The sequence below is a fragment of the Lichenostomus cassidix genome, chromosome Z (genome assembly GCF_008360975.1).
Source record: "Lichenostomus cassidix isolate B80296 chromosome Z, HeHo_3.0, whole genome shotgun sequence".
NCBI lineage: Eukaryota > Metazoa > Chordata > Aves > Passeriformes > Meliphagidae > Lichenostomus > Lichenostomus cassidix.
In genome coordinates this window covers 73,211,801-73,232,864 of record NC_139511.1, presented here as the reverse complement: position 1 = coordinate 73,232,864, position 21,064 = coordinate 73,211,801, and the positions used below count along the sequence as shown (strand labels likewise).

Sequence of the window (21,064 nt, the reverse complement as noted above, 5' to 3'; positions counted from 1 at the left end):
TCTCCTCAGCCACTCTCTGCATGCCCCTTGGGTTAATTCCATTCAGCACGTGGAGCTGGCATGGTTTTGGGTTTATTTTTTAAAATTATAGGTTGTGTAGGTTTATTTACAAATAATTGGACTAAGACCAACCTATTTTGTTTTGCCCAGGCTCCAAGACTGACCCTGCTGAGAGCTCCTGAGATACTGAACTCTATGAGCGGAGACCACTTGACTGCACTCAGCACCTTTCAGGATCAGGCTCTAGGTAATTATTCTGATTTTCTGCCTGGATGATGGGGGAAATTTGCTGTTCTGGACTCTACAGACCATCTGAAATGACATTCCTAGTTGTTCATCCCATGAACCTGTGGAGTTCTTTTTCCTGCTGAGGGTTGTCGCTTTAGATCAGTGGCTTGACGCTACACTAAAACCACTGATCCCTTAAACATAAAAATAAAATACCTGTTTTGCTTCTGGGGGGAATCATAGAACGGTTTATGTTGGAAGGGACCCTAAGATCATTTAGTCCAACCCCCTTGCAATGGGGCATATTCAACTAGATCAGGTTGCTCAGAATCCCATCCAACTTAACTTGAATATTTCCAGGCGTGGGGCATCCACCACCTCTCTGGGAAACCAGAACTGCTGGATAAGCATTCTGGTAATGTTCACCAGCTCTTGTGCTTGGGAAGGTCTCCTGAAGTTAGCTTGCAGAGAGCTGTAAAAACAATCAATCAATATCAAGAAAGGTTTTCACTCCCATCAAAAGCAATCAAAGGCTTAAAATACCAGTATTTGTTGGCAAGGATGCTTGTTCAGGTCAGGCTTTTAAGAATTGCTCGAAACCTACAGCTGCAGGAGCCCGCTTTTTAAAATAAATCCAGCATCTGGTTTATCTGGGTTTACAGTAGCTGCATTCTCTCCTCCAGACCTGGCCTCACTCTTGTGCCTTTGAGGAACTTTAAATCCTTGCTCCAAGGTGGATAGATGGAAATCAAAGAGCCTGGGGCCTGGCACTGTCCTGCTATGCACCTTCATGGAGATGTGGTGCCTTGCCTGAGGGCTGTGGGCAGGATTAGACCCAAGGTTTATGCTTTTATCCCAGCAAGGGCAGCTCAAACACAAAGCACGAGCTTGAGAGGTGAGGATCTCAGGGGTGGGTTTTAAGAGGAGTAAGAAGGAAGCCAGCAGGATGCTGTGGATGTTACTCCAAAGCACTGAGGATGAAGGATTTCCTGTAGGACTGACTTCCTGAGCGAGATGACATTCCATACAAAATTCTCAATGCTGGTAAAAGTATCAGTCAACAGAGGGCTATCCTTTTTATCCCAATTTGCTGAGTTTTTCCCCAAGTCAACAAAAGACAGCTCCATGCTGATTTCAGCCGAGGTTAAAGCCCATCTCTCTGGATCAGAGTGGCATGAGGGCAGATGGTCTCACTGTCCAATCTCCCAGGGCATCCTCTGTTTTTGCAGGAACAGAGGACTTTTCTCCATCCCCTGCAGCTCTGTATGGTGACATTTTCAGGACCCAGGCAGGAGGACGTTGACTGGGTTGTTTCCTGTTTTGACAATCTCCATTTCAAATCCCCTGCAATACAGCATTGTGCAGGGAATTAAACACCACAACCCATGTCCTTCTCCCTTAAATATTGCATTGGGGAGCTAAGCTCATGTTTCCAGTGGGGAGGGACAAGATACAGATGGTGAAAGAGGCTCAGAAAGTGAAAGAGGGGAAAATGAAGAATATGAAAGAAGAAATATGTTCAGCATCAGGGCTGCAGTGCGATGTTTTTCCTTATCCACTCAGAATTTGTAGGAATGGGGTGCTCCCTCGGTGCCAAAACTCATATGCTTTGTGTTTAAACTGCTGCTGTCAAAGCTTGGAGAATAACTAAAACAAAAAGGTCACAGGTCAAGTGGATGTTTTCCAATTGACCGGAGCTCAGTATAAATCCTGGGGAAGGAAATAACCCAACAAACATCCACCAGCCCTGTGTCTGTGTCCCCTGCTCTGGTGCTGGCTGCTGGTGGCAGGTCCAACTGGGACATGCCATGGGCAGGCAGCTGCCTTGGCATCCCAAAATATTCCTCAGGTAGCATCCCCTCCCCAGTAAATTTTTGTGAAAAATTTGACAGAATCACATCCAGATTTGATCTAGGTCAGCAATTAGGAGGGTCAAGAGGTTGCTTCAGGTAGGAGAGAAAACACCTGCCTGTGAGGAGCCTGGGCTTGAGGCTCTTCCTAAGCCCCTGCAACACATCTTCAGCTGAGGGCTGGTATTTACTGCTCTGAATTCAGCAGGTTTGGGTAGGCAGTGCTCCTGGGGAACATCAAGGCAAATGTGTCTCTGCCACTGCTTCTCATCGCCCCTCACAATGTCCTCCCCGAGGCTTCGGTGTGGCCAATTGCTCTTCCATGAGTTATAACCTGAAAATAGGGATAGATAAAGGCAATATGTTCTGGGAACCATGCCAAGCCAAAGGCACCAAGTTGTTTAAGAGATCCATGTCTTGATAACGGATTTTTTGCTCTTTATCGGCTTTTAAGAGAAAATACAGTGTTTGCAGGAGCAGATTGGGATCATCCTAAGGAATGAAGCTCTCCTTTTCAGATTGCATTGCTTTTATTATTATTATTTTAATAATAATAATAATAGTATTTCTGCAGTGAAGCCATATATGAGAATGTTATTTGTGTAGGAACTGGAAATGAACCTGAAACGATCAGCGTATTTTTTAAAGGCACTTTACAAGTCATTTGGCATTGGAAAAGGTACAACTATCCATCAAAGCAGGTCTTGGGGATAAAATAATTAGAAATCACACAACCATAGCAAAGGAAGATTAGTGCTAAAATTAGAAGCCATAAAGTTGTTTTTAGATTAGTCTGGAATCTGGGCAGGCTGCTTTATTGTACCCTGTTACTTAAAAAAATGCAAGGTGAGAGGTGTGAATTGTCTGCATTTGGTTGTGTCCCAATGGAAGTGCTGTTGTGAATGTTGGGTGAAAGGATCTATGAGGTGATTCTCAGGGAATCCTTAGGGGCTGGAATTAGAGTCCCATGGGAAAGATAGAAAGCTGCTAAAGGAGCTGGGGTCAATGCTGAGCTTTTCTCCTCATGGGTATCCCCATAAGGTTGGTTTACTCCCAGTTTTGTTTTGGGGCTTGTAGTGACCAAGTACCCACACAGCATCCAGAAAAGGTGGTGGGATGGCTGGAACTGGGAATTTAACTTGGAATTCCCACCCACAGATGGGGTGGGTGCGAGTTGGAGCTGCTGTGGTCACCAGACCTATGTCCTTGGACCCAGAAAGCAACCTCAGATGGGCACAGCCCATGGGGTTTCATCACTTTATTCTTCTGCTGGAACTCCTTGAGCATGAATAGGAATGAATCCTCTGTCAGGGACAATCACAGAATTGATTAGAGGACAGATTAGGAGAGCTGGGAGTGTTCATCCTGGAGAAGAAAAGGCTTCAGGGAGACCTTAGGGCCCCTTCCAGTGCCTGAAGGGTCTCCAGGGGAGCTGGAGAGGGACTTTGGACAAGGACATAGAGTGATAGGACAAAAGGGAATAGTTTTACGCCAAGAGGGGAGATCCAGACTAGATAGAAGGAAAAGATTGTGATATTGGTGGTGAGGCCCTGGCACAGGTTGCCCAGAGAGGTGTATATTCCATAAATGCCTTCAGGAAAAAGGGTCTTGATACTCAAACCCTTCTGATACAGCTGGAAGGGTGTAACATGAGCAAGAATTTGGAGGACAAGGTCAGGCACATCCAGATGTTTCCACCAAGGAAGATGCCAAGTAGAAGTCCCTTCACGCAGAAAAAGGTGACTTCTTCAGTTCCGGTGCTTTTAGACTGGGGACTGGGGGATTTCTGGGAGAGAAACAGAACTTTGTGGGATGTACTGTCTAAATACAGACACAATTAGGTGAACCCCTTCCCCTGGTGCCACCAGAGGTACCAACTGAGGTCTCAGTTTCCCTGCTGGCTGGGAAGCACCAGCTCCGTGTGACCACCCACAGCATCTTGCCTGCACGTGCATTTCCCAATGCCTTTAGGGGAAAAGTGGAGTTGAGCAGACTGCCTGCTCCCCCCGGCGTGCTCCCTGCTGTGCCTCCAGCTCAGTGAAAGCAGGACAACTCCTCATCGACTCTTTGTAGCCCGAGAACAGAGCCTTGGAAAAGTCCGGCAGCGGGAACTTTACTAATTCCAACTAATGACTCCGAAATACTGACTGAGGGGAACAATTGCGCATCATCAAAAGTCACAGACAAAAGAAATACACTGCATTGTAATAGCAAACGAAGCTGAGTTTGATCTGATGGAGCACCTTTCATATTCCAAGCGTTTCAAAGCCCTTGGCAGAGTAATGAGCTGCATGCTGACAGCGGGGCCGCTGGACCAGGCTTTATGAGGCCAACAATAGCTGGCACAGTTGTTGGCAAAGGACCTGCTCATGGTGGGAGAGGGAATGTATGGTGGCTGAGATCTTTGGGTTATCCTGTGCTTTTGTGGTTTTTTTAGTGCTGCTGGAACTCTGGATGTCGTTTGGATGGGCACTGGAGGTGATCAGGAAGGTCCTGTTGGTCTTTCTTGAAGAGGGCTTAGAAGAAAGATACAGACAAAGGTTTTAGTAGGACCTGTAGTGATAGGACAAGGGTTGGTGGTTTTATATTAAAAGCAGGGAGATTCAAAGCAGGTATGATGGAGAAGGTCTTCATGATGATGCTGATGAGGTCCTGGCACAGGTTTCCCAGAGCAGCTGTGGCTGCCCCTGGATCCCTGGCAGTGTCCACGGCCAGGTTAGACAGGGCTTGGAGCAACCTGGGATAGTGGAAGGTGTCCCTGCCCATGGCAGGGGTGGAATTAGAAGATTTTTAAGGTCCCTCCCAACCCAAAGCATTTCAGGATTCTGTTAAAGAGGGGTGGAGAAACATGCTCAGACACACGTGAGGATCCCTGGGTGCAGCTGAGAATAGACCTTGGCCTGCCAGGTCACCATCTGGCCCTCTAATCTTGTGGTCCCTATGACAGTTTCATGAAGGCCCACATACAACTTCAGCTCTTTAATTTTAGCCAAGCCAGAATAGCATTGGTGCAGCTGTGGGAACAGATATCTTAGTCCTGGTACTATTTCTGTGGCAGGGAAGTTTCTTGCCCATTGCGAGGAGAGGAAAAGGTTAACTGCATATTTTTTTCCTTTTTTCTTTCCTTTTTTTCCAAAGAGGAAATAAATGTACCTACCCCACCCTAAGGAGACAGCACAAATCTGTCAGCCCTTGTCGGGTGGGGGCAGGCAGCTGGGCTGTGTTAAGGAAGTCACCCTGGGGAGGGAAGGGGTTCAGGGCATGGGTGGGGGGCCTTGGCTGCCTGCCCAGAGCTGCAGGCAGAGAGGGGGCTGTGCTTCTGGGCAGAGACCAGGCTCTAATGATGCCTGCAGAGCTCTACAATCACAGAATGGTTTGTGTGGAAGGGACCTTATAGCTTATCCCGTTCCACCCCTGCCACAGGCAGGGACACCTTCCACTATCCCAGGCTGCTCCAAGCCCCAGTGTCCAGCCTGGCCTTGGACACTGCCAGGGATCCAGGGGCAGCCACAGCTTCTCTGGGCACCCTGTGCCAGGGCCTCACCACCCTCACAGCCAGCAATTCCTTCCTGATATCCCATCTCTCCCTGCTCTCTGGCACTGGGAAGCCATTCCCTGTGTCCTGTCCCTCCATGCCTTGTCCCCAGTCCCTCTGCAGCTCTCCTGGAGCCCCTTTAGGCCCTGGCAGGAGCTCTGAGCTCTCCCTGGAGCTATGGGACTTCTGATGAGTTAATCTCACCCAGGGTTGGAATAGAAGATCTGTAAATAAGCCTGGTTTGGAGTTAGAAAATACACTGAAGGGTGAAGGAGATCTCAGACCTTGTCCTGTGTTACCCAGGTCCTTCGCAAACTCCTCCTTCCTTCGGCTCCCTGCTAACCAAGACAACTAGATCCCAGCAGTTTCCTGGCTTTCCTGGAGGAGCACATTGGGTTGGCATTGGGTTTACTGCATCACCCCCATCCCAGCAGTTAGGGGAGGGTGGGAAACTAATCTGCTTTGGAAGCCTGGATCCTACTCACTCCATCTGTGTTTCCGTGCGCTCCAACTGGGTCGGGCTGATGCCATGGCAAGACTTCCTCTTGCAGACAGCAGTCTTGCATGCTGTCATCCTGCAGCAGGGGCTTGATGGTGTGCAGATGGATTTGCTTCCTGTTTCCCTTCCTGTCAGCCCTGTGCTGAGGCTGGCCAGCCCTGCTTCCCAAGCAGGAATATCTCAAGTGGCCGGATCTGCATCTCCGTGATGACCCAACCTTGTGTAGGTGTTTTGTTTCCACTTTTGAATCAATGCTCAAAGGAATATATAAAGAACCAACATTTTAAAACCAACATTTGGGAGCTGATTGCAATAAAAGATACACAGAGCCTTTCCAAATCTTTCTTGCTGTGGTGTTGTATCAGCAGGGCTGGTGTGATCAACCTGTGCTCATCATCTTCTGTGCCCAATCAGAGGCAGATTGGCCCTGGGGGCTCAGGAGAGGCTGTGCTCAGAGGAGGAGCAAGGGAAAGTGGGGTTGATGTTGGTCCTGGTGGTGTGTTTTAGGTGGATTTACGCCTTTACACTTCACCAGAGAGATGCTTTGCCCATGTTTCTCGTTTCAGCTGAATGTTGCGGTAGGAACAGGAGGGAAGATGTTAGGAAGGCAAGTGTTGGATTTGTAATTCCAAGATGGCACTGTTTGGTGCAGGAGAGCATCAGTGGAGCCTGGGTGCTGTTTTCCAGAGGAGGGGCAGATCTCCTGAGCCTGTGCATCCCCATGGGGCTGGGGGACAGTGCTGTGCCCAAAGCTGAGCCACAGCCCTGGGGCTCAGGGGGCTCTCACTTCCCCCTCTGGCACAGCCCTGGGGCAGTGGGCTCCTCTGGATTCTGCCAAATAGCTTTCCTTGCCTCCTGTCTGGGATTCACCATGTGTTTGAGCTTTTAATATCACTTCATTCTCCCTCCCTACATCCCATGCCCCTGTCCCAGATGTATTTGTTTAAGTGGCCTTAATTAACTTACATTTTCTTGTGCGTGACAGCTCCTTGAGGCTTTGGTAGCTGTTTTCTGTCCTTCCACAGTTGTCACTGACATGTAGCACTTTCCCTGCACACCACCCTTCAAGCCTACCCTGTTTTTCCCCTGCTCTGCAGAATTATTTTAACATACTGAAGGAAATGGTTTCCATGTGAGCATAGTTGCACACACTCAATTGATTATTAGGTGTGATTTTCCTGATCCCTGCTAGTATCTATGAGGATTTTGAGCAAGGAAGCCAGAGTGGCGTAGGATGATGGCTTAGGTCAGATAGATTTATCTTCATGAGTGACAAGACTGATAACTCTGGAGTGGCATGGCTACAGGTGTTATCATTTGGGTGTCTCGTCAACAGTGAAGGTTAATGTCTTGCCACTACTGATCCATCACAGTGTTATCTGCAGGATTTACAGGTCTTCTTGAGCCTTTCCAGCAGCAGCAGTTCCAGTTTTCTGGAGCTCAGAGCTCTGTACCTGCTCCCTGCTTGCAGCACCCATAGGGATCATGTCAGCAAGCCGTTACTCTCATGGATTTATTTAAACTCAGACTTAGGGATAACTTCTGCTTGTTATTGCATAGTTTTATGCTCCCTCAGTGGGGGAAGGTGAGGTGGATTGGGACAAGCCCAAAGGCTGAGTCCTCTGTCAAGGGAAGGCATCACAAGATGGTTTGGCTTGGAGGGGACCTCAAAACTCATCCAGTTCCACTCCCTGCCATCAGCAGGAACACCTTCCACCATCCCAGGCTGCTCAAAGGCATCAGGGAGATGAAGGCAAGACAAGCCTTGATCCCAAGGATCACCCAAGAAATCTGACCAGGAGGATGGAAAGGAGCAAGGAGGAACTCAGATCTGAAGTAAAATCTCTTGGGGGAGAAAAAAAAAAAGGAAAAAAAGCAAGAGCAATAAATCCAGCAAATTAAAATGAAAAGGCAGCTAACATGAGTGACAATTGTACAGCATCAGATAACGCTACATCCTGAATTCCAGTGGGATAGGAAATATGAAGCAAAAATCACTCAGGTGCTTCTAGATAGAGATAAGGAAAGCAATTCCCATTTACCGGTAGAAATAAAATAAGAGGTCGTGATAAACCCTCCATGACTAGACTGGATTAGGGCTCTGGCTGTGAAAATTCATTACAGGCATGCAAAAGAATGTGTATCGTGCCAGCTAAACTGACTACAAACACCATTTATTTGGAGAAGAGACGATTCACTCAGAATAAATAGATTTCTTTCAAAGGGAAGGGAGGGTGATCTGACACAAATCTGTATTCCTGCCTTGTCATTTATTATGCAAATAAGTCTCACACCTTTCTAAGCCATGAGGGATGAGTTTATGTTGGAGTTTTATGTCAGGAGAATGATCTTAAGCTGCTGCAGGAATCCAAGGCCAGGTTGGGGTTTCTTGCACACAGTGGCAGGAAATGCTGATTTCAGGAGGGGTTCTGATGGCATTGAGGGTCATGCAGGTTGGTTAGATGTTTTCAGATCTCCTCTAAACAAACCCATTGCTTCACATTTTTTCCTACTGTTTATGATGTTTTGCTTGGGTTTATTTTATTTAATTTTGTTTTATTTATTTTATTTTTCTTTATCCTATTCTATTCTATTCTATTTTTAGAGTCATAGAATCACAGAATGGTTTTGGTTTGGAGAGCCTTTAAAAACCTTCTAATTCCACCCCCTGCCATGAGCAGGGACACCTTTCACTATCCCAGGTTGCTCCAAGCCCTGTCCAGCCTGGCCTTGGACACTGCCAGGGATAGGGCAGCCACATCTTCTCTGGGAAATAGATTTTCTTGTATTTTCTTTCACTTTCTACTATTTTATTTAATTTTATTTGCTCATTCTCTGTAGGAATGACCATATAAGGGGGTCATGTGCAGAAGGGAGCCTGTGCCATATTATCTATCCTTGTCTGCAGTTCTTTTTGGCATCAGCACCCATTAGAGCTGCATCACTCTGCTGGGCTCAGTGGAGCAGGACATGTTTGAGGTTCAGACTCTGAGGTGGTTGTAGATGGCTGCAGAAGCACTTAGCCTGATGTGCAGGGACCGAAACGTGACCTAACACCTCCTGCTCTAGCAATTACATCTCTCAGGATGCTAATTTTAGAAAGAGAATTGAGCTGGCAGGAGCCACAAATAGTGGATGAAACCCTGAGGTTCCGTTTGGTGGGGAGAGGGCTGAGCCAGTGTTAAAAGAACGAAAAGCACCAGCAACAACAAAAATGAAACAGAAAGGTTATCTCTAGAAGGAGATACTGACGAGGAGGTTTTAATTTTTGTGGTTGTATTTTGGAAAGATGCCCTATGAATTGTGTGGTCCTGAATTATATACATGTGAACAAAGCTCCAGGGATGGAATCCTGACCCATAAATCCACCAAGCTCCCATCTCTGAGATGGGCTCTGGGCGTGAGACAGGCCAAGTGAGTCTTCTCTCTAAGGCAGTGTGGAAATCAGGGGGATGCTTGGAGAGTAGAGGGATCCAGGTGGGACATTGTACAGTGGTAGGACACGCAGAGAAACTGGGCTGTAGCAAAAACACACTCAGAACTTTCCTAAATGCTTGATCCCAGATCCTTCTCCATCACCGCCAGTCATGGTATTTGCACAGATTTTCTGTTTCTGGTGGTCTTAGGAGACCACAGCAGAGATGGCTTATGATGGGAGTAAGGGGACAGGGAACAGGTCCTTGGATGAACACAAGGACTGACCACCCAGCCTCTGCTGGTGTCTTCCTTCTCCAGGGGTATTTTACACTTGTCCTATACCCTCAGCATTTCTGTGGTGCTGGACTGGCTGGGCTCCTGCAGCACTCTGGAGAGATTCTGCTAATGGGATCTGACCTGATGGCTTCGCATGTTTTAAGTAAATTAAACACAGCTGCTAGGAAAATCCGGTAACCTTAACAGCACCACGGCTCCGTTGTCTGCATTGTAATTACAGCGGCAACCACCGGGAAGTTCTACTTTCTGGTTTATTTTTAAATAACTTCTGAGCCACCCTTTGATCAGCTGCTTCATCCCCAAGTCCTGCCTGTCCTATCCCAAGGTTTAACCCTTGATGTATCTTCAAGCATCTATCTCATTGCACTTTCAGTCAGTCGCAAAGACAAGCAGCTGATTGCAAAAATTACTTTTCTCTCCAAATATATCCTGTAATTTTGACCTGAGGGAGAATTTTAAGTCAGAGCTTACAGGGTGCATGCAGACTGCAGACACTGAGTGGTGTTTTATGGGTCCTGGAGAAGTTGAAATATGCATATTTTTGTAATGCTTTAGCCAAAATCCTTTGTACCCCTGCAGAGAAATGGGCTTTCTGTCGTAGTGACAATAGTGAAAGGACTTAAGACTTATGTAGGAAGCAAAATTAGAAGCCTAATTAGTTTTTCCCTTTTCAACCCTTGAGTGGAACCCACGCCTGCAAGAGCAAATGGTCAGCTCATGGCACAGGCGTAGCTGCATTCTCCTTTCCTGCATTAAAAACTCTCAACATCTTCTCTGAAGGAGCTGCTTGGGTTTAAATTTCTGAAGGACATCCAGCATTAGGGAAATGACTTGGAGTATTCCCTCAGAGCCTGCAAAAGGGCTTGAAACAGCTTTTGAGCATGTCCCAGTGCAGGGAGGTTGGCTCAGCATCAGGGGATGGCAGTGCCACCTTGATGGCAGTGTGTTCAGGGCACCAGAGCTGCTGCCCCTGAGGTCGTGTTTTATTTGATTGTGGAACTGTAGAATGATTTGGGTTGGAAGTATCCTTTGAAGGTCAGCTTGTTCCACACCTGCAGGACACCTTCCACTATCCCAGGTTGCTCCAAGCTCTGTCCATCCTAGCCTTGGACAATGCCAGGGATCCAGGGGCAGCCACAGCTTCTGTGGGCACTCTGTGCCAGGGCCTCACCACCTTCATCATAAATCATGGTTCTGGCTATGCTTCATCCTGCTGGACATGGAATGAGCTGTCTAACAGAGATCTGAGGCTACCTTTTCCAGCTTGTTTTCCAACCTGACTCCTTCTCTTTTCAGCCAAGCCACTCGGATCAGGCAGTGGTGCCCTGGTCTACTCTCCCACCCGCTGTCGTCAGCACATTGTTGTGTATCTACCTCAGAGAGTAAACCGGGTGTCTGTGCATTTGATTTGGGTGAAAACACTAGCTGAGTGTGATTGAGGTTGTAAAGTTTATGAGATTCTGTGTTTTATGGTAAATTTTAAGTTGACACTGCAATCAGGAGCATTAGGGTTTGTAAAGGAAAGTCGGTGTGATGTGTTGCAGAACACAAGGTGGTAATTTCCTCTCTTATGCTGATCCTATCAACAGCAAAGAATGAAGCAGCTGCTTCTTGCAGAATTGTTTTTTTAATGCACTCATTTAATGTAATTTATGGAGTATTATTTATTATGTGGGGTTTTTCCCCCTTTGCTGTCTTTTCCCTCTGCCCCCATTTCGAGAAGAGTGCAGCACTCCTACCTACCACTTCTCACCTGTAGATTTCAAAGCCCTTTCCAACCACAGCTTACACTGTTGTTTCCATTTTCACATAGGAGGGGGAAAACTGAGCATTGGAGATTGGAAAGGATGTCAACCCAAAGATGCAGCCAGGTCACTCCTCCCTCTGAGCACGATCCACACACTCAGTTCTTTCCGAGCTGGGAGGGATGATCTGTCTCAGGGAGTTTCTTTTGGGTTTTTTTTTGCTGGAAGAAACAGTCCCTGGCAATAAAAAAAAACGCCAGCAGTAATCATCCCAAACATTCTCCTAGGCAATGAAATGTCCATGTATGCCAGGGCATGGTAGAAATGCCTTTTCAGAGTATGTTTTCCATGTGGGATTTTCTGCAGGGATGTGGGTGACTTGGCTTCCATGAGTCCAGAGGGCATCTCCAGGGCACTGCCCTGTTTGAGGCAACACAGGCTTTCAGTGAAGCTCAGGAATAGTCTGGGGAGTTCAAAGACTCCTCAGAGTGTATGAAGGAAGTGGGCAGAGGCCTCTAGGAGGATTTTGGGGGTTACCTGGGCATGGAGGGAGATGGGAGATGAGCTCTTCCTTGGGCTTAGACTCATTTGCTGTAGCTGAATCACAGCAAAGGGTTTTTTTAATGATGTTTGGTTTTCAGATATGCCAAGAAGATTCAAAAACAACTGATTGCAAAAGTCCTGGGCATTTGGAAGTAATATTTAGTGGGAATTTATTGAAGATGCTGTAATACAGCCTACTGTAGCAGCATCTGCTTCCCAGATTAACAGAGGGTTTACAAAAAGCACTTGGGAAGCAACCTCCAGTATTTCAAAACTGCAGAACAGATTTGGTGAATTACTTAAAACATGGATTTGCATATCAGTTGCTCTTTCTCCTTTCTTTGTCAAATTTATTTGTTTCAGTCCTGTTGTGCAGAAGGCACATGAGCCATCCTGGAAGTATGGATCTGCCAGAATTGTGGTGCTCATCACAGCAGGGGCCTAAGAATGCAGAGCTGCAGGGCATCCCCATCCCATGCAAATAGAGGTTTTTTTGGAGCTGTTGAAGCTTAGACCAGGAGCTGGAGGTGGGCTGCAGTGGAAGATAAAAATATTGACTTGGTGCTCAATCTCCTTTTAGAGTCAGTGGAGTCTGGAGGATGTTTCATACTCCGAAAAGATACTGAAGTAATAAAATGGATCACCAAACACCCAAAAATCATGCTAAGTGCATCCCCATGGGCTGCAGTAAGAGCTGGGGCAGCCACCACATGTGTAGGTCACAATTCAGCTGCTGGACATCAGTGTCCATTTTTACTCTACGACATATTGCTTAGTCTCCATCTGTCAGCCAGGAGGGATGCAGGTCCAGGGTTTTATCTGGCAAAGCCAGATGGGTCTGGGATAGCTTAGGGAGTCCAGTGCAGCATTGAAAACCTGCATTAAGGCAACTAAAGCCAGGATCTGCATGTGGACACCCCTGCTGAGATATCTTAACTGGAGCTGACTCCTGCCTGGTGTGCCAGAGACTGGTACAGGTTTGTCAGGCTGTCCCTGGGGTCACCCTCAGACATGGACACAGGGAAGGGATGCCCATGGTCTGTGCTGCTGCCTGTCAGTCCAGGGCAATCCTGTGCATCAGGTGAGCTAAATTCCAGCTGCTGCTTGGTCAGGGCTAGAGCATGGATGGCAACCTTGGAAATCCACTGGAAATGTGCTTGTTCTGTGGAGAGCAGGGCTGTTCCCAGTGCAGACACCCTGGAGAGAACTTTGGTGGTCCTCAGTGTGGACATGGACCTCTTGGAGTGAGTCCAGAGATGCTGCCGGGGCTGGAGCCCCTGAGGAACAGCAGCACAAGGAGCTGGGGCTCCTGCAGCCAGGCCAGAGGAAGCACAGAGATGCTGCCAGGGCTGGAGCAACTCTGCTCTGGAGCCAGGCTGGGAGAGCTGGGGGTGTTCAGCTGGACAAGAGAAGCTCCAGGGAGAGCTCAGAGCTCCTGCCAGGGCCTAAAGGAGGCTTAGAGGAAAGATGGGGACAAACGTCTTAACAGGGTGTGCTGCAAAAGGACAAGGGGTGATGATTTTAAACTGAAGAAGGATCAATTTAGATCAGCTGTTAGGAAGAAGTTTTTTACAATGAGTGTGGCACAGGTTGCCCAGAGAAGCTGTGGCTATCCCAAAACATTCAAGGAAACATTGAATGCCCCAAAACATACCTGGAAACATTCAGGGTCAGGATGGACAGGATTCTGAGCCACCTGGTCTACTTGAATATGTTCCTGCTCATGGCAGGAAAGTTGAAATAGACAGCCAACCCAGACTACCCTGTGATTCTGTGATAAAGGCTTTTTCTTCAAATGGGCTTGACCTCAAGGGCAGGACAAGCATTCCCCATCACCAGTTTATTTGGGAATCATGTTTCCCAGCCCAGCAGCTGAGCCCAGCCAGGCGATGGGGAGGCAGAAGCTCCACTGCTGGAGACACATGATGAGAGGGGCAGCCCTGCTGGGTGAGGTGATGTGGCACATCAGTGGTGCATTTGGGGAGGGTAATTAGAAACCTGACTGTCATCTGCAGGAGGGTGTGTTCCATTCATTCTTCAAACCACCCCAAGAAGTTAAAAGGGGCCTTGTGGCTGAAGGGGAAGCCACAGGCAAGCCTGGTTGATTTGTAGCTTCTCATTGCACGTGTGTTTTGGGAACAGGAGAGTGAAGCCTGGGCTGCTCTCAGCAATGCCCATCCTATTTTGGAAACTGCTACAAGGCCACCAGGGCATCTTCTGGTTCAGAGGGTGGATCATGGTGTTTGTTCCAGCTACTCTTCTTTGAGGGTTGATGAAACTGTGATTCAGGTGCAGCCTTTTCTTTGCCCAGAAACTCCCTTTTATTGCTCCATGAGAATTCTTCCGTGCTTCAAACAGCAATTTGAATGGTTTTTCGGTGGAATCATAGAATCACAGAATCATTTAGGTTGGAAAAGCCCTCCAAGACTGTCAAGCACAGTCGTGCCCCCAGCTCTGCCAAGGCCACCACTAACCCGTGTCCCTAAGTGCCACATCCACTCAGCTGTTAAATCCCATGGGGTGGGGACTCCACTACTACCCTGGGCAAACTTATGCCAGGGATGGACAATGTGTTCTGTGAAGAAACCTCTCCTCATACGCCGTCTAAACCTGCCCTGGCTCAACTTGAGGCTGTTCCCTCTTGCCCAGTCGTTTGTGAGAAGACACAAACCCCACCTGCCTGCAACAAGGTGTTGCAATACAAGCTGAGCTCCCCTTTCTGGAGGGAGCAGCTGCAGTGAAGGGCCTGTGGAGAGAAGGAGACTTCTGCTGGAAGTTAGAGCTGAAGCCCAGCTCTGCACAAGGGAAGCGTGGTGCCAGCCCCTGATACCAGAGGGAGGTTGTGCATTGACCCAAGCAGAGCTGATAAGCTCTGCCATGAAGCCAGAATCCATTGCAGGATTTTTGTAGCCTCCCCTGTGAATTTTGCCCTAAACAAAGATGATGGTGCTGGCCCAATGTGGGCATGTTGATAGTGGTCTGCGTTAAACTCCTTGCCCTCTTGCTGATCACTTTTGGCTGTCAAGTGGCAAATGAGCTATTAGTCCTCAGCAGTGGTGGCTCCTTGTGAGTTAATGATCTGAACAGGGCCCTGGCTAAGGAAGGAGGTCGTGCTGGAGGCCACCAGGTCACAGCAGCTACTGTGACTCATTAGCTGCAGGGAAATTATGTTCTTGGGGCTGATCATGGCCCCAGGGCTGGTCTGAGCCACTCTGTGCTCCACCACTCACATTGCCTACTGCCTAAATGTCCTCAGACTGCCAAAAAGCCCTCAGGCTGATGGTTGTAGAAGCACAAGAAGGAGAATTAGAGGCCATCAGAAAGGTTACCCGTCATGGCTTTGCTGTTCCTTGAGTGCACATGCACAGCAGTTATTTACCAGTTTAATAAATTGGCTAGGGTGTTCAGAGCCCCATGGTTTCTCCAGGTGTCAGCCTGACTTGGAAAATGTTGTTGACACTTTCCCTTGAAAATAATGAGAATGAGAGTCCCATAAAGGCTGAATCAAGATCAGTGGCTCCATCCAAAAGCAGGGAGAGGATCCCAGTTGCTTCCCTATGTCATGAGTAATGGGAAGTAGTGCTGGTGGACCCTGCGCTAGTAAACCCATTCAAGGGCTGCCTGGAGAAGAAAAAGAGGTGCTTGGGTAATTGACTGAGTCAGGAACCTCTTGGGGAACCTGGCAAGAGAAGGCAGTGCCTCCATCTCCAGCTGCCCCATGATAACGAGCATCTCCTTGCCTTGATTTCAGCTTTCTCCTGTAAAAGGGAGAGACTGCAAACAATGAGTGGCTGTTCCTTGCTTTGCACACCCCTAAGCCTTGGCAGAGAGGTCCTGTTCCCCTTGCAGCTTCCAAAAGCAGGAGGGAACCTCTTGACCCTGGCCAGGACTCAGGTACAAATCCAGATTTAAGGACAGGTGTGAGCTGGTAGTGCCATTTTATGGAAAATACCCCAGATTGTGGCTTCTTTGGCATCCAGATACTGAATTTCCATCTGACTGCTGAGCCGCAGGAGCAATTTCCAGCTAAGCACTCTCATATTGTAGGTGCCCAGTCTTGTAATAGCCACAATGGTCTTTCTGTCCTTACCCAGGAGAAGGCCTGGGCCACCTCCCCAGGCAGTACCAGGGGGACTCAGGACCCTGTAGACATGATGGCTGCCTGCTGGTGGGGGTCTCACACCTTGAGATTGTTCTGAAGTGGAGTAAAGAACCCCAAAACATCCTCCTGCTGATCTCCTTCATCAGCTCTGAGTCCTGCCTGCCTCCAGCCAAGCTGCTGGGCCTCCCACATAGAGGTGTCAGCTTCTGGAAAGGCAAGCCTGCTGTCTCCATCATTTGGAAGTGCAAGTGGTGGCCAGCAGCTTTGGTAGAGCTCCATTTCTCCAAAAGGTTGCTCCAAGCTAAGAGGAGCAGGAGACTTTTATGGGCAGAGCTGGGGGATGCTGGTCATACACTTTCCCTCTCTGCAGCCCAGCACTTGTGGAATGGGGATTTATTGCAGGTACTACTGCAGGTACCACTGAGCTACCACTGGCAGCTGAACTGGGGGTGTGGGAAGCCCTGGGAAGTTGATAACCCCAAGGGGACCGAAGTGTAATGTTTAGCTGTGGGGTGGGATGGGTGAAGCAGCCCAAAGCTGCTTCGGTGTGATCTGTTCCTGGAGAGTTCATCTCCCAGCTGTCACTGGAGATGTGATACAGTGGGAGGGTGGGATGGGCTTGCACCTCCATGGCACGGTGTTGCTAGGTGATGTTGTGATCCAGGGAAGGGCAACAAGCAGATGAACTGACCATGGAAACACATGTGGTGGGAGAACAGGAGCAGGCCTGGCTCCGTGTTTTCTCATTATCCTGGCAGAGCTTCCTCCAGAGCTTGCCCTTCTTAACCATGTAATCAGTCCTGGGTCTGATGAGGGGTTTTGTTTTGGTTTTTTTCCTCTCTGTTTTTCCTTAGGAAATGGTCAGAGGAGCGAAAGGAGTGTCACCATTTTGAAACAAAACCAAGGGTACTGGTGAGTACACACTGGGGTGAACTTTGAGGGGACAGCTGGCAAGCAGGGTGCAAACTGGGGAGTACATTGTGGTTGTCCTGATACCTTTCTGGGGTCTTGCAGTTCTGATCTGCCCATCAGTTATTGAGATTTCCTGTGGGAGAGGACGTAGTTTGTCATGTTAGTGGATCAGCACAAATCATCTTTACCACCACCACCACCATGATTCTCTGCTCTCATCAACGACTGAACCTCTAATTGCTCTTCCTGTAAACCTGTGGAAGATGCTCTCATCAATATGCGTGTTCTCAGTGCTGAGTGCTGGAAGGAGCAGGCGGCAGATACGCTGGCAGCTGCACAGGAGTGCATCGAGCAACAATATTTGTTAATGTTTGGAGTGCTTTTGGCTGTTGTTGTGCTTGGCCCCGTCCAGACTCAGTCATGGGGCTGCGATCTGGGTGGCATTTCAAGGTCCTCTCCAGACCTGTTTTCTGCAGCTGTCATGCAGGAGGCTGAGACTTGGATGTTTGCCTAGAGATCTTGTACAGGAAGAAAGGAGAATCCTTTTTTTGTCATCTGAGCTGGTTCAGATATGCCAGAGCCAGACACTGAGCTGATGTTTTTGAACAGAGATGTTTTGCATTGTGTAAGGCAGGAGGCTGATGTTTTCTTCACCATCTTCTCATGAGCAACTTCCCAGTCTGCACTGGCCAAACCCTCAGCAGAGCCATGCTGTAAATCTCTGCAGGTTCCCATCCCTCAGGGACCAAATTCCCACAACTTTCCTCTGTGCATCTGTGATGGATGCTGAGGAGCATCTCCGTGCTGAGGTATCACAGAATTGTAGTCCCAACTGTGGTTTGGGTTGGGAGGGACTTTTAAAGCTCATCCAGTTCCACCCCCTGCCATGGGCAGGGACACCTTCCACCATCCCAGGTTGCTCCAAGCCCCATCCAGCCTGGCCTTGGACACTTCCAGGAATGAAGCAGCCACAGCTGCTCTGGGCAGTCTATGCCAGGGCCTCACCATCCTCATCATAAAGAATTTCTTTCTTGCATCTGTTCTTACATCTCTGCTGTAGCCTGGACTACAGAAGCAGTGCTGGTGGCAGTTGGGTCATGGGGAGATGCATTTTAATTTAAGACACACCTCAGCTCCTATAGTGCAGTTTGAGTGCAGATGAAGGGAGAAGCTGACACAATGTGGTTTCAGGAAGCAATCTTCAGACATTTAAACTCATGGGGACCATCTATAGTTAGTGGAGATGTTTTTATCCCACGTTACATCTGATCTAGTTTGGGCAGCTCTCAAGGATGGGCAGAAGCCAGTTCCTCTCCTCTGGCTGCTGAAGCAGCCCAGGTGAGGGGGTGGTGTGTCTGCAGGGTGACCTCCTGACAGGGCAGCCAGGGAGGGTGCTGATACCCTGCTGTCCTTCAACACCCCTGCCAGCAGAAGAGCCTGGTAAGGGTTTCTTTGTTCACAGGAATCATCCCTGACTCCAAAACAGGTTCTAATCAGTGCCTGGAGCAGAGACAAAACTCTCTAGCTCCCACACCTCCTACTGCTTCCCTGCTGCCTCTTTGCAATCAGCTAGAAAATAAACCCAGACTGTCTTCCTGGGAGCAGCAATCCCTTCTCCTGTAAACAGGGCAGCCAGAAAGGCTACTGTCTGGAGAGCTGAATGCCATCTCCAGTCTGGGGTGCTGAACATGCTTCCCCACCTCAGGGACCTCTTGCAGCCCATCTGCTCCCAAATTCCAGCTGTGTTTCCCCTCCATGCCCCCCAGTCCCCAGGCAGAGATGGTGATGAGTGGAGTGCCAGTATGTATCTGAAGCACCAGGTATTTCACCTTGCTAGCTTTCCTGACTTACACCAGTGGGGGTTTGGCCCCTTGAGCTCCAGCACTCCTGAAGTGATCCAGCTTATTAAACACCCGTTTGCGCTGTCTTTAGCATTAAATAATTGGTTCCTCAGCATATTTGAGTTGGAGGGTCGCTAATAATCCTGTGAACTATCCGTCAGGCTCCATTATCATCTCTGCACTCCTGTGCCAGCTGCCTTGTGTCAGCTCTGCCTGGGGTTTACAAATAGATTTCATTTCTCCTGCAGTTTTGCTTCTTTTCTTGTCTCCCTTTCTCAGAGGAGCTGTTCCAGGCTCCTTAAAAATTTGTGCAGACACTCCCACTGCATCTTTGTGCTGACTGGTGAGCGCTGGGTCCCGTCCTTGTGCTGCCTCCACTCCTGACAGGATCCCCAAGCAAAAACTCTTCATTTACCTCGAAAGGAATAGAATTGTTGTCTCAACTGAAAGAATTTCCACCTGCAAACTGATAAGTCATCGAATTGTTGGAGTTTCCTCCTTCCTCAGAGGATTTGTAGGACGCACAGTGATGACTTGTCAGCTGCCCTCTGGCAGAGCAGCACTGCACCACTCACATGCAGGGCACAAGCCATGTGTGTCCTGATGGCATTTTAATCAGGATGCTTAAGGGGGCTCCTAAAAAGCCTCCTAGCCAGGTGGGCAATGTGAGAGTTGAGAATAGAATAGAATAGAATAGAACAGAACAGAACAGAATAGAATAGAATAGAACAGAATAGAATAGAATAGAATAGAATAGAATAGAATAATAGAATAGTTTGGGTTGGGTTGGAGGGGACCTTTAAAAGACATCTAGTCCACACCCCCTGCAATGAGGGGCATCTTCAACTAGCCCAGGTTGTTCAAAGACCTGCCCAGTCTTTATGTCATATCATCTTTGGTACCTGTTGCTGCTACTGCCATGCCAACTATGGGAGAGATGCTCAGCTTCCTTCAAAAATCAGGCTAGTGCTCACCTCCCTGGGTCTGCAGCATCCTGGAGGAGGTGGATGCGCTGGGAGATTGTATCCTTGTGGATCTGATTAGCTTTTAGAGCTAATCCTAAAATCATACACACCAGGGCCAGGGGTTGCAGATGCATATATTCCCATTTTTACAGGCTTTGGAGGTGCTGCTGGATGTTTCACCACTATCAGGAAAGACATAGCTGGGTTTTATTCATGCAAAATGAACTTCTCCCTTTTTATGTAGCTTAAGAAATAGTCTTCCCAGTGAAATGCTGGGGTTATTGAGGCTGGTCTCTCAGGCTGACAGGATGGAATTAGACCTGTCTCTTTTATAAACATCTTCCCATATAGTTTGAGGAGTGGTTTCCTGACTTGTTCTAGAGGTGTCTTTTGCTCCTAGGGTATAGAACATGCAAGGCAAATTCCAGCAGCTTCAGCCCATTTAGGAGTTCTCCAGTCTGTCCATTAAATTATACCCCCGCATTTCAGGATTGCCCTTTAAAAAATCTTTCCTAGTTCTAACCTGTCAGGAGGAGATTGGTAAGAGGAATTTAATATCCTAAAATAGCCACCTGGCACTTCCGTAAAAACATGTCAGTGTGATTGTCTAAAGGACAAAACCATGGTATTTTGTAGTGAAATGTGTTTGCTTTTGCAGTAGTAACTTTCACTTTGCATCCTTGCCATGGGTCCAGTATATTGTTGGACAGGAGCTGTCTTTAAGCTAGTGAGCTTGCAGTGTTCAGAGGAAAAACAGGGTGGAAAAAAACCCGCTGTAAACAGGGTAAATTATTACAGAACAGGGTAGATTATACGGAACAAGAGGTATTAATTCTGATTAACACAGGGAGGAGACCAATCCTGGATGGTGTAAAGTGACCCACCAAAGTCCACATACCTTCAGCAGAGGCAGAGACCTGGTTTTCTGAGACATTTGCAGTGTTTTAAAGCCTACGAATTCTGCTTGTCCAGAAGACGTGACAGCACTCCGGTGTCACCGTAAGACAAAAACCTCCCTGATTCCTGCGCCTGTGCCCTAATGTCATTACTTTCCTTCTTTTGCAGATCCGCATAATGACATTCATGGTCACACATGCACACAAAAATACTTTATATAAAGAAAATGAATC

The 21,064-nt window shown here is 48.0% G+C and overlaps 1 protein-coding gene across 2 annotated transcripts in view; it reads left to right on the top strand.

The window, feature by feature from the left end:
- ZBTB7C (zinc finger and BTB domain containing 7C) overlaps positions 1-21,064 on the top strand; it is a 133,569-nt gene that overhangs the window by 39,188 nt on the left and 73,317 nt on the right. Inside the window, exons 2-3 of one of the 2 annotated variants that reach the window (XM_085042032.1) lie at positions 151-247; positions 17,071-17,128. In XM_085042032.1, coding sequence (XP_084898158.1) covers positions 196-247; positions 17,071-17,128 — 110 coding nt within the window. In that variant the 5' untranslated portion in view covers positions 151-195. The remainder of the gene's footprint in view (positions 1-150; positions 248-17,070; positions 17,129-21,064) is intronic. The other variant, XM_085042031.1, reaches the window with a different exon arrangement.